The sequence below is a fragment of the Oncorhynchus tshawytscha genome, linkage group LG15, assembly GCF_018296145.1.
Source record: "Oncorhynchus tshawytscha isolate Ot180627B linkage group LG15, Otsh_v2.0, whole genome shotgun sequence".
NCBI lineage: Eukaryota > Metazoa > Chordata > Actinopteri > Salmoniformes > Salmonidae > Oncorhynchus > Oncorhynchus tshawytscha.
Genome location: NC_056443.1, coordinates 28,895,568 through 28,908,549, shown reverse-complemented (window position 1 = coordinate 28,908,549; position 12,982 = coordinate 28,895,568). Strand labels below are relative to the sequence as shown.

Here is a 12,982-nt window from a genome sequence, read left to right as displayed (position 1 = left end):
ATTGTATCTGTATATGGTGTATCTGAGTATATTGTGTCTGTATATAGTGTATCTGTATATAGTGTATCTGTATATAGTGTATCGGTGTATAGTTTATCTGTGTACATTATAGTGTATCTGTGTATAGTGTATCTGTGTATAGTGTATCTGTATATAGTGTATCTGTATCTGTGTATAGTGTATCTGTGTATAGTGTATCGGTGTATAGTGTATCTGTATTTGTGTATAGTTTATCTGTGTACAGTGTGTCTGTGTGTGTGTATTATGGTGTATTGGCAGGTCTCCTATTACACTGTGACTGTTCATTAAAGCCCTACTCCCAGGCAACCCTGTCGCCTGGCAACACATGGTTCAAAGAGGAGACATCAACAAGGTGAGAGGAATAAGAAGAGTAGAATAAGAAGAGAGGACTCTTCCACGGTGTCTTCCACGTTCTGTTCATCTCCTGCCCTTCAACCTATTTACAACCCTATTCATTTATTCTAGACTTACTGTATATTGCAAAAAAACGAATTGGCTAGAAACCTTTGCATGTAAACTGTTGTATGTAAAACGTGGGACAGCGAAACAAAAAAAGGTTGATAAGACTTTCATTGTTGTTGTTTTTGTTGCTGACTCTGCCAATTGTTTGGCTAAGCAGTCTGCCAAAAACCAACCAGCCTCTTCACGTGGTCTACTGTCGGAGTGCCATTCCGAGCGGGAGCGCGGAGATCGAATGCGGAATGTAACTCCATTTCAGACACCATGGAGCGGCAATTACCCGCTGATGCCTGGTTACAGCGGTTATGGCGAGGCAATCAACAACCCATTAGCACTCTCCTCTCTCTCTCTCTCTCTCTCTCTCTCTCTCTCTCTCTCTCTCTCTCTCTCTCTCTCTATCCCTCTCTCTCTATCCCTCTCTCTCTCTCTCTCTCTCTCTATCTCTCTCTCTCTCTCTATCCCTCTCTCTCTCTCTCTCTCTCCCTCCCTCCCTCCCTCCCTCCCTCCTCCCTCCCTCCCTCCCTCCCTCCCTCCCTCCCTCCCTCCCCCTCCCTCCCTCCCTCCCTCCCTCCCTCCCTCCCTCCCTCCATATCTCTCTCTCTCCCTCACCCCTCCCCTCTCTCATTTGCAAATTCAAACGCATGCGTGCATTGACACATTGCGTCACGTATTGCCACTGGTTTGTCATTTGTGTGCATGTACGTGTGTGTGTGGTGGTCGAAGTGAAATGTTCGATGACATATGGGAGGAAGTTGTAACAATATGTTAGTCTTGACTGTTAGTGTGTGCCTGTTAGAGATTTGTCATTCAGTAGAAGTGAACAAGTCTGTGTTTGGCTGAAACTTGGCTGCAAGTGGATGTTCCAGCAAGACAAGCACACATAACAATCTACAAAGAAGTGGTTCATTGACCATTACATCAACACTGTGGAATGGCCATGTCAGTCTCCAGACTTGAAACCTGTTGAAAACCCTTGGTTTGAATTGAAGAGGGCAGTCCATAAACCCAGATGAAGGATATGAAGGATTTGGAAAGATGCGGTATGGAGGAATGATCTAAGATCCCTCCCAATGTGTTATCCAATCTCATCAAATATTTGAGAAAAAAGGCTCAGTGCCATCCTCGCAAGGGGAGGGTGCCAGAGTATTGAAAACAGGGGTGCCAATAATTTTGACCCCTATCTTTTTGAGAAAGAAGTATTATTTGTTCAACAAAATGTCTTTCTCTGAGCAATTGTATTGGAAAAAATATACAATAATTTCCCCCAAAATGTTTTGCATAAAATATAGCTCAGTATTTGTATTCATTATTTTTTACAGTGCTTTTCCTCATCTTTATTTTGGCTTATTATAGCAGTATAACATGCACTCAAGATTGCACACTCTCTCTCTCTCTCTGTCTCTCTCTCTCTCCCCCTCTCCCCCTCTCTCTCTCCCTCTCTCTCTCCCTCTCCAGTATAAATTATTTGTTGCCATTTAGAACCATATGCTACAGGTAACTGCCAAAATAAATGAAACACCTGAGTAAACAAAACACCAAATAATGGAATTTGTCATGAAAGAATGGTGCCTCATCCTTCCAATAGAGTTCCATTATAGAATCTATGCCAAGGCGCATTGAAGCTGTTTTTGCAGCGCGTGTCGCCCAACGCCCTATTAAGACACTTTATGTTGGTGTTTCCCTTATTTTGGCAGTTACCGGTAGATGTACTCTCATCTCCTTCTTAATGATGCTCCCTTCTCTCCCTACTTTCCCTCTCTCCCTCTCTACCTCCACCCAGTAGAGCCCTCTAATTGCTATTGTGTTAGATGTTAAGCTAATGAGGCATCGTGATCTCATTTTACAGGATCTTTGGTAGAGGACAGTAAGGGCTAAGGGCCAGAGATGGGCGGGGTTTGCTGTTTTGAGACTAATCCATTGGTTCCATTGTTCCAGACAAGCTCAATCAACTAGCAGCTAAAGTATTTGTAAGAAAATGAAAATGCTGTGGCTTCAATCATCTTGTTTCATAGAGTACATGTTGTGTCAATTCTGCACAGGGACACTAAAAGTCAATCTTAGACTACTCCTTCTTTATTATCAGGGCGCTGGAGAGGTTCCAACCAACTCAATACACCAAGTACACGTGTCGATCAGGAGCTCTTTCGTACTTCTAGTGTATTCTTCCAATACTGGTTCATGCATGTGACAGACCAATACATCACTAGGCTTCTTCTCTCTAAGCTGAGATATCTTTCGTTCGCTAAACTAGGGTCTGTGCATACTGCCAAATTGCAGATAGATTCTGATAGTGAGGATTCGTTCAATCATTCACTTGTATGAACACAGAAATTGGTCATTAGAAAAGCACAAACATAGAATGTTGCATATACATGTACAGTTAATCAGTGCCTTGTTCTGTGTCAAATCAAATCAAATGTTATTTGTCACATGCGCCGAATACAACACGACCTTACCGTGAAATGCTTACTTACAGGCCCTTAACTAACAATGCAGTTTTAAGACAAGAGTTAAGAAAAATACTTACAAAATAAACAAAAGTAAAAAATAAAAGAGCAACAATAAAATAACAATAACGAGACTATATACGGGGGGTACCAGTACCGAGTCAATGTGCAGGGGTACAGGTTAGTCGAGGTAATTGAGGTAATATGTACAGTACATGTAGGTAGTTGTAAAGTGAAAAAAGGGGAGGGGGGTCAATGCAAATACTCCGGGTAGCCATTTGATTAGCTGTTCAGAAGTCTCATGGCTTGGGGGTAGAAGCTGTTCAGAAGCCTTTTGGACCTAGACTTGGCGTTCCGGTACCACTTGTCATGCGGTAGCCTATGACTAGGGTGGCTGGAGTCTTTGGCGATTTTTAAGTCCTTCCTCTGATAACGCCTGGTATTGAGGTCCTGGATGGCATGGACACTTGGCACCACTGATGTACTGGGCCGTACGCACTACCCTTTGTAGCGCCTTGCAGTTGAAGGCTGAGCAGTTGCCATACCAGGCGGTGATGCAACCAGTTAGGATGCTCTCGATGGTGCAGCTGTATGAGGATCTGAGGATCCATGCCAAATCTTTTGAGTCTCCTGAGGGGGAATAGGCGTTGTCGTGCCCTCTTCACGATTGTCTTGGTGTGTTTGGACCATGATAGTTTGTTGGTGATGTGGACACCAAGGAACTTGAAGGTCTGAACCTGCTCCACTACAGCCCCGTGGATGACAATGTGGGTGTGCTCAGTCCTCCTTTTCCCGTAGTCGACGATCATCTCCTTTGTCTTGATTATGTTGAGGGAGAGGTTGTTGTCCTGGCACCACACTGCCAGGTCTCTGACCTCCTCCCTGTAGGCTGTCTCATCGTTGTCGGTGATCAGACCTTCCACCATTGTGTCGTTGGCAAACTTAATGATGGTTTTGGAGTCGTGCTTGGCCACGCAGTCATGGGTGAACAGGAAGTACAGGAGGGGACTGAGCATGCACTCCTTAGGGGACCCGTGTTGAGGATCAGTGTGGCAGATGTGTTGTTACCTACCCTCAGCCACCTCCTCCGGCGCCATTTCAAACAAGTCCATCTGTTATACTGAAGCCTTTTCATACAATGACTCAGCAACCACTTCCTTTTAGTTTTCCCGTCATTTCAGATATTGTCAGACACAAAACCTCCTTTGCATTAGAATCACAACACCCTCAGACTATAGAACCAGACAGACAAAGCTGTTCTGAGAAAAGACAATCTTCTATTTATGTTCCCTCCATTTTCCCTCCATTTTGTGTCACTCTCTCCCTCATTCCCTCCTTATTCATCTCAGTGGACTAGCGAGGGAGGTAAATGATTACCTGTTGCTCTCTAAAACCTCCTCTCTCTCTCTCTTGCACAGACATCACATAAACATTGGTAGCTTGTCAAAACGCCTGCGTTCCAATTGCACAGTAGTTTCAATCTAGTCAGTGGCAGCTGAAAGGCAATTACATTGTCAGGCAGTATATGTTTTGAGCTGGGGGTTGGGGGTTGAAGATGTAATCAACACACACACACGTACAGGCACACGCACACTCTTACTGTCACGCCCTGGCCATAGAGAGGCTTTTATTCTTTATTTTGGTTAGGCCAGGTTGTGATTAGGGTGGGCATTCTATGTTCATTTTCTATGTTTTGGATTTCTGTGTGGTTTGGCCGGGTGTGGTTCTCAATCAGAGACAGCTGTCTATCGTTGTCTCTGATTGAGAACCATACTTAGGTAGCCTTTTTCCACCTGGGTTTTGTGGGTAGTTGATTTCCGTTTTTCACCTTTCAGGACTGTTTCGGTTATTTCCCTTTGTTATTTTTGTATTTATTGTTCAGTGTCAATAAATTAACATGAACATGTACCACGCTGCACCTTGGTCCTCACCTTCTTCCACCAACAGCCGTTACACTTACTCATCGATGCACGTACACACAGGCAAGCACGCACACACTGACACGCACACACACACACCAAGGTTGATTTTTTTTTGTCTGAGGAAGGAAGATGGACCCATTATGGCTAGGCTAATGTTAGCATCAGGCATGTTCCACCCCTCCTTATCCTTGTCGTACAGTACCTGTGCTCTGTGTGCAGATGATTGTGGACTACAGGAAAAGGAGAACCGAGCATGCCTCCGTTCTCATCAACGGGGCTGTTGTGGAGCAGGTTGAGAGCTTCAAGTTCCTTGGTGTCCACATCACCAACAAACTAACATGGTCCACGCACACTAAGACAGTCGTGAAGAGGGCTCGATAAAACCTATTCCCCCTCAGGAGACTGAAAAGAGTTGGCATGGGTCCTCAGATTCTCAAAAGATTCTACAGCTGCACCATTGAGAGCATCCTGACTGGTTGCATCACTGCCTGGTGTGGCAACTGTTTGGCCGCCGACTGCAAGGCGCTACAGAGGGTACTGCGTACGACCCAGTACATCACTGGGGCCAAGCTTCTTGCCATCCAGGACCTATATACCAGGCGGTGTCAGAGGAAGGCCCTAAACATTGTCAAAGACTCCAACCAATCTAGTCTTAGACTGTTCTCTGTGCTACCGCGTGGTACCGGAGCAACAAGTCCAGGTCCAAGAGGCTTCTAAATAGCTTCTACCCCCAAGCCATAAGACTCCTGAACATCTAATCAAATGGCTACCCAGACGATTGGCTTTGCCCCCCCCCCCTCATTTACCCCACTGCTACTCTCTGTTATTATCTATGCATAGTCACTTTAATAACTCTACCTACATGTACATATTACCTCAATTATTTCTACTAACTGGTGCCACCGCACATTGACTCTGTACCGGTACCCCCCTGTATATAGTCTCGCTATTGTTATTTTACTGCTGCTATTTAACTACTTGTTACTTTTATTTCTTATTCTTATTTGTATTTTTTAACTGCATTGTTGGTTAGGGGCTTGTAAGTAAGCATTTCACTGTAAGGTCTACACCTGTTGTATTCGGCGCATGTGACTAATAAAATTTGATTTGATTTTGATTTGATTTGAGATATGGACAGTGGAATTCACTGCAGTCTCTCAATATCTCTGTGTTCTGTTGTGTTGTTAGGGTACTGTGGCTACTTCCAAGAAATCTGGGCCTTTATGACACATGGTATTGTGTTCACCCCATAACCATGAGTTGAGTTGCTGGTTCAAGCCCCACCTTGACCGTTCCTTCTCAATCGCTGCCCTGTTGAGGAAGGTTGTTAGCATCAGAGCTTCATATAACAGGTATCACCCAATGTCAATGTCACCAAATCTATCTTCTCCTTTAAATTAACAAAGTCACCGTGGGGAACAACAAAACCTTGATTTACACTATACCATAAACAGGTCATGTGCATTCTGGACTCTGTCTTTCGAGAAACGCTGTTATTTATCAATGTTGGCGGCCCTCCAGTGTTTGAGGGTTTTTAGCAGGTGCTGAGAACATTCTGAAAACAATTGGCAATGTTATCTGAGTCCAGGTCGCTGTGGGGAATTGGAGGATAGGCCGGTTCACTGCACTGTTACTCCACTCTGAGTCAGAAACTTCACAGGGCGGGTATCCATGCATACCAGGCCCTCTACAGGCAGCTTGATGGGAGAAAAATGGAGATAGGGGTAGAGTGAGGAGAGAGGAGAGCTGAAATGGGAGACAGATATATATATATACAGTGCCTTGCGAAAGTATTCGGCCCCCTTGAACTTTGCGACCTTTTGCCACATTTCAGGCTTCAAACATAAAGATATAAAACTGTATTTTTTTGTGAAGAATCAACAACAAGTGGGATGACATTTATTGGATATTTCAAACTTTTTCAACAAATCAAAAACTGAAAAATTGGGCGTGCAAAATTATTCAGCCCCTTTATTTTCAGTGCAGCAAACTCTCTCCAGAAGTTCAGTGAGGATCTCTGAATGATCCAATGTTGACCTAAATGACTAATGATGATAAATACAATCCACCTGTGTGTAATCAAGTCTTCGTATAAATGCACCTGCACTGTGATAGTCTCAGAGGTCCGTTAAAAGCGCAGAGAGCATCATGAAGAACAAGGAACACACCAGGCAGGTCCCAGATACTGTTGTGAAGAAGTTTAAAGCCGGATTTGGATACAAAAAGATTTCCCAAGCTTTAAACATCCCAAGGAGCACTGTGCAAGCGATAATATTGAAATGGAAGGAGTATCAGACCACTGCAAATCTACCAAGACCTGGCCGTCCCTCTAAACTTTCAGCTCATACAAGGAGAAGACTGATCAGAGATGCAGCCAAGAGGCCCATGATCACTCTGGATGAACTGCAGAGATCTACAGCTGAGGTGGGAGACTCTGTCCATAGGACAACAATCAGTCGTATATTGCACAAATCTGGCCTTTATGGAAGAGTGGCAAGAAGAAAGCCATTTCTTAAAGATATCCATAAAAAGTGTAGTTTAAAGTTTGCCACAAGCCACCTGGGAGACACACCAAACATGTGGAAGAAGGTGCTCTGGTCAGATGAAACCAAAATTGAACTTTTTGGCAACAATGCAAAACATTATGTTTGGCGTAAAAGCAACACAGCTCATCACCCTGAACACACCATCCCCACTGTCAAACATGGTGGTGGCAGCATCATGGTTTGGGCCTGCTTTTCTTCAGCAGGGACAGGGAAGATGGTTAAAATTGATGGGAAGATGGATGGAGCCAAATACAGGACCATTCTGGAAGAAAACCTGATGGAGTCTGCAAAAGACCTGAGACTGGGACGGAGATTTGTCTTCCAACAAGACAATGATCCAAAACATAAAGCAAAATCTACAATGGAATGGTTCAAAAATAAACATATCCAGGTGTTAGAATGGCCAAGTCAAAGTCCAGACCTGAATCCAATCGAGAATCTGTGGAAAGAACTGAAAACTGCTGTTCACAAATGCTCTCCATCCAACCTCACTGAGCTCGAGCTGTTTTGCAAGGAGGAATGGGAAAACATTTCAGTCTCTCGATGTGCCAAACTGATAGAGACATACCCCAAGCGACTTACAGCTGTAATCGCAGCAAAAGGTGGCGCTACAAAGTATTAACTTAAGGGGGCTGAATAATTTTGCACGCCCAATTTTTCAGTTCTTGATTTGTTAAAAAAGTTTGAAATATCCAATAAATGTCGTTCCACTTCATGATTGTGTCCCACTTGTTGTTGAGAGAGAGAGATAGAGAGAGAGAGAGAGAAAGAGAGAGAAGCCTTGTTTATACCTGGTGCGAAGAGGAGTCCAGTGTCCTGATCTTGTCCACATTCAGATTGTGCCCACGTTTTCAGACATGTGTATACCAATGTCTCCCCCAAAAAAAAAAAAAAAAAAATAATAATAATAATAATCTCACAACATTTTAACATGGAAACAGCTGGTCTATCATTCAGCCTACAGTAGCAGCCAAAGTTTGGTGTTCAATGCCTACATTCCATTAGGCTTTCCATAAAAAATGCATGGCTTGACATTAACCTTGTCCTTCAGACAAGGAGGTGACTGAATCATTTTTATTACATTTCTTTATTTCACCTTTATTTAACCAGGTAGGCTAGTTGAGAGCAAGTTCTAATTTACAACTGCGACCTGGACAATATAAAGCTCAACAGTTCGACACATACACCACACAGAGTTACACATGGAATGAACAAACATACAGTCAATAATACAGTATAAAAAATACAAATCTAGAAACAGTGAGTGGAAATGAGGTAAGATAAGGGAGGTAAGGAAATAAAGGCCATGGTAGCGAAATAATTACAATATAGCAATTAGACACTGGAATGGTAGATGTGCAGAAGATTAATTTTTTGTCTGTGTAGAGGTGGACCAGAGAATCACCAGCAGCGAGAGTGACATCATTGATGTATACAGAGAAGAGAGTCGGCCCGAGAATTGAACCCTGTGGCACCCCCATAGAGACTGCAAGAGGTCCGGACAACAGGCCCTCCGATTTGACACACTGAATTCTATCAGAGAAGTAGTTGGTAAACCAGGCGAGGCAATCATTTGAGAAACGAAGGCAGTTGAGTCTACCAATAAGAATGTGGTTATTGACAGAGTCGAAAGCCTTGGCCAGGTCGATGAATTCGGCTGCACAGTAATGTCTCTTATCGATGGCGGTTATAATATCGTTTAGGACATTAAGTGTGGCTGAGGTGCACCCATGACCAACTCTGAAACCAGATTGCTTAGCGGAGAAGGTACGGTGGGATTCAAAATGTTCGGTAATCTGTTTGTTGACTTGGCTTTCGAAGACCATAAAAAGGCAGGGAAGGATAGATATAGGTCTGTAGCAGTTTGGGTCTAGAGTGACCCCCTTTGAAGAGGGGGATGACCGCGGTAGCTTTCCAATCTTTGGGAATCTCAGACGATACGAAAGAGGGGTTGAACAGGCTACTAATAGGAGTTGCAACAATTTTGGCAGATCATTTTAGAAAGAGAGGGTCCAGATTGTCTAGCCCGGCTGATTTGTAGGGGTCCAGGTTTTGCAGTTCTTTAAGAACGTCAGCTATCTGGATTTAGGTGAAGGAGAATTGGGGGAGGCTTGGGCGAGTTGCTGTGGGGAGTGCAGGGCTGTTGGCCGGGGTAGGGGTAGCCAGGTGGAAAGCATGGCCAGCCATAGAAAAATGCTTATTTAAATTCTCAATTATAGTGGATTTATTGTTGGTGACAGTGTTTCCTAGTCTCAGTGCAGTGGGCAGCTGGGAGGAGGTGCTCTTATTCTCCATGGACTTTACAGTGTCCCAGAACTTTTTTGAGTTTGTGCTACAGGATGCAAATTTCAGCTTGAAAAATCTAGCCTTAGCTTTCCTAACTGCCTGTATATATTTGTTCCTGACTTCCCTGAAAAGTTGCATATCACGGGGGTTATTCGATGCTAAATGTTGTGTTTGATGTAAGAAACCACTTTTCAAAATAAAAGTAATTATTATTCCCATTCCATTGTTACAGAGAATCAGACAAATTATGCTATCCTCTGCCTATTGGCTATTTAGTTTATTCAAGATGTCACAAAATACAACACTTCCCCCTAAAGACATAAAAAGCTCTTTACCAGATTTTCTTTTCAAAGATGGCTAGAAATCCAAAGATGTTGTGCTCTTGTAGGAAGCAACCACTCCCCAATTGTTGTCTAGATATTAGCTATAACTGGGCTAATAACACAATAACTAGCAGATAATATGAACAAATGTGCACACTTGGCTGCATGAAACTCTCACTTTGATCTCAAAACAAGCTCATCTACTCACGGCTGCTCATGCTGTAAACACAGTCCAGTTCAACGTAAATAGCACAGATCCATATATGGCAATGGCTATTTGCATATAGGCTACTGCAGTTCTGATTGGTTATGGTGCATCTGTCTGTGTAGAATACGGGCCTGAGTCGTGCTTGTGTCGTGCCTGTCAATACAATAAATTCGTACTCCAATGCGCTCTGCCTACAGGAAAATCTCCTGCACAGTTAATTTTGCATACTAGATATTGCATAGTTCATTTTGTTTCGGTATGTTATATTGAAAGTGGCTAATATTGCATTGATTTGATCACAATTCACACAGTAGAGTGAAAAGTTGATAGTGTTCCCTAAAGGGGAACACTGTAGAAAGATTAGTTCAATTCAATCTCATGCTTCTCTGTGCGTGCTCATATTTCTTCTATGCGGCGAGGTGAACTGTGCGCCTGCAGCTTAGAGGGAACATTGGCGTCTACATTGAAGTGTGTCTCTTATCTGTCCACTGTTTCCGCATTGATACCATTTCCTGGTCCCTCCCCAAATGCAAACTATTTCACAGATATTCTTTCAAAATAATGAATTTATTCATTTTAATTCACATTTTGATGCCATACCTCCAGAGTTGGGAAGGAAGATCTGATCACAATCAGATCACAATGTGTATTTTGATTGTCTACACCTGTCAAAAATGTGAATGTGCAAAAGCACAGGACTAAGGACACAGGGAGGGAGGGGGAGAGGGTGTTTTTTGGGTGGTGATTGGCGGGCCCTGACATGGTGGAATGAGCCGGGGGGTTTGGCGGGCCCTGACATGGTGGAATGAGCCGGGGTTGGGGGTTTGGCGGGCCCTGACATGGTGGAATGAGCCGGGGGTTGGGGTTTTGGCGGGCCCTGACATGGTGGAATGAGCCGGGGGTTGGGGGTATGGCGGGCCCTGACATGGTGGAATGAGCCGGGGGTTTGGGGGTTTGGCGGGCCCTGACATGGTGGAATGAGCCGGGGGGTTGGGGGTTTGGCGGGCCCTGACATGGTGGAATGAGCCGGGGGGTTGGGGGTTTGGCGGGCCCTGACATGGTGGAATGAGCCGGGGGTTGGGGGTTTGGCGGGCCCTGACATGGTGGAATGAGCCGGGGGGGTTGGGGGTTTGGTGGGCCTTGACATGGTGGAATGAGCCGGGGGTTGGGGGTTTGGCGGGCCCTGACATGGTGGAATGAGCCGGGGGTTGGGGTTTGGCGGGCCCTGACATGGTGGAATGAGCCGGGGGTTGGGGGTTTGGCGGGCCCTGACATGGTGGAATGAGCCGGGGGTTGGGGGTTTGGCGGGCCCTGACATGGTGGAATGAGCCGGGGGGTTGGGGTTTGGCGGGCCCTGACATGGTGGAATGAGCCGGGGGTGTTTGGGGGTTTGCCGCTTCATCTTCTCCCTGTCAATCAATCTACAACAGTAATGGAAAAAGTACCCAATTGTCATACTTGAGTATAAGTAAAGATATCTTAATAGAAAATGACAAAAAAAAGAAAGTCACCCAGTAAACTACTACTTGAGTAGAAGTCTAAAGGTTTTGGGTTTTAAGTATACTTAGGTATCAAAAGTAAATGTAATTTCTAAAATATACTTAAGTATCAAAAGTAAAAGTACAAATTCCTTATATTTAGCAAACCAGATGGCACAATTTTTATTTTACAGATCGCCAGGGGCACACCAACACTTCAACATAATTTACCAAAGCATTTGTGTTTAGTGAGTCCACCGGACCAGAGGCAGTAGGGACGACCAGTGATGTTCACTTGTTAAGTGAGGGAATTGAATCATTATCCTATCCTACTAAGCATATAACAAGTACTTTTGGGTGTCAGGGAAAATGTATGAAGTAAAATTTACAAAATGTTATTTTGGAATATAGTGAAGTAAAACTTGTCAAAAATATAAATTGTAAAGTAAAGTACAAATACACCAAATAACAACTTAAGTTGTACTTCAAAATAGTTTTACTTAAGTTCTTTACACCACTGATCTACAGTACATATCTGACCAGACCACCGGGACTCTGCTACCTGCCAGGTGACTGAAAGCATACAGTGTGGGTAACAAGCAACCCCCTTCACCCCCCCCACACACACACAACCCCTCTTCTTCCTCTAACCTCAGCCGTCAATAGTTGTGGGATGTGAGCAGGGGCTTGATGGCAGAAAACGACAGAGAACCACACAGAGAGACACACAGAGAAACACAGCCACATAGCCACAAAGGCCGCATTGTCTTAGCCAGCAACCCCCACGGTCAGTTGTCTTGTCTTAGCCACTTAGCCACATGAATAACACAGATTTTCCCCTTCACCTCTGCTTCATCTTCCTGTTCTCCTCACCTGCCAGCTGCCCCTGAGGTGACCCGGTTTTAGAATTTCTTCAGGAGATCCCCTGTTGTGATGATGCATGGGTGCTAACCACTAGCTGCCAATCACAGAGGTGTACTCCAAGCTAGCACATAATGTTCTGAAAACCATGTGTTTCTTAGAGCTTGGTGAGAACGTGGTTGTCCTATTGTTATTTGGCATACAACCTTCCCACAACATTCTGGGAATTGTGCAGGATACCCAGCTAGCACATAACGTTCTGAGAACTATGTTTCTTAGATGGGAATTGTAGGACTTCAGCATAACGTTTCCTACAGGTTCTATTTACGTCATGTTCTCAAATTAAGTTAAGAAACAACGTTCTTCTGTGGGAATTTTAGTACTTCAGCACAATATTTTCTGCAGGTTTCCTCCTGGTTCTAGTTAAAGTC

General features: G+C 44.1%; 1 protein-coding gene across 1 annotated transcript; it reads right to left on the bottom strand.

Annotated features, from left to right (window-relative positions):
* Nucleotides 1-10,910: 10,910 nt before the first annotated feature.
* Nucleotides 10,911-11,573, bottom strand: LOC121839348 (proline-rich protein 2-like). Its single transcript, XM_042297810.1, has one exon. The coding sequence runs from the start codon at nt 11,571-11,573 to the stop codon at nt 10,911-10,913; it is 663 nt and encodes a 220-aa protein (XP_042153744.1).
* Between the last annotated feature and the right edge of the window lie 1,409 nt (nt 11,574-12,982).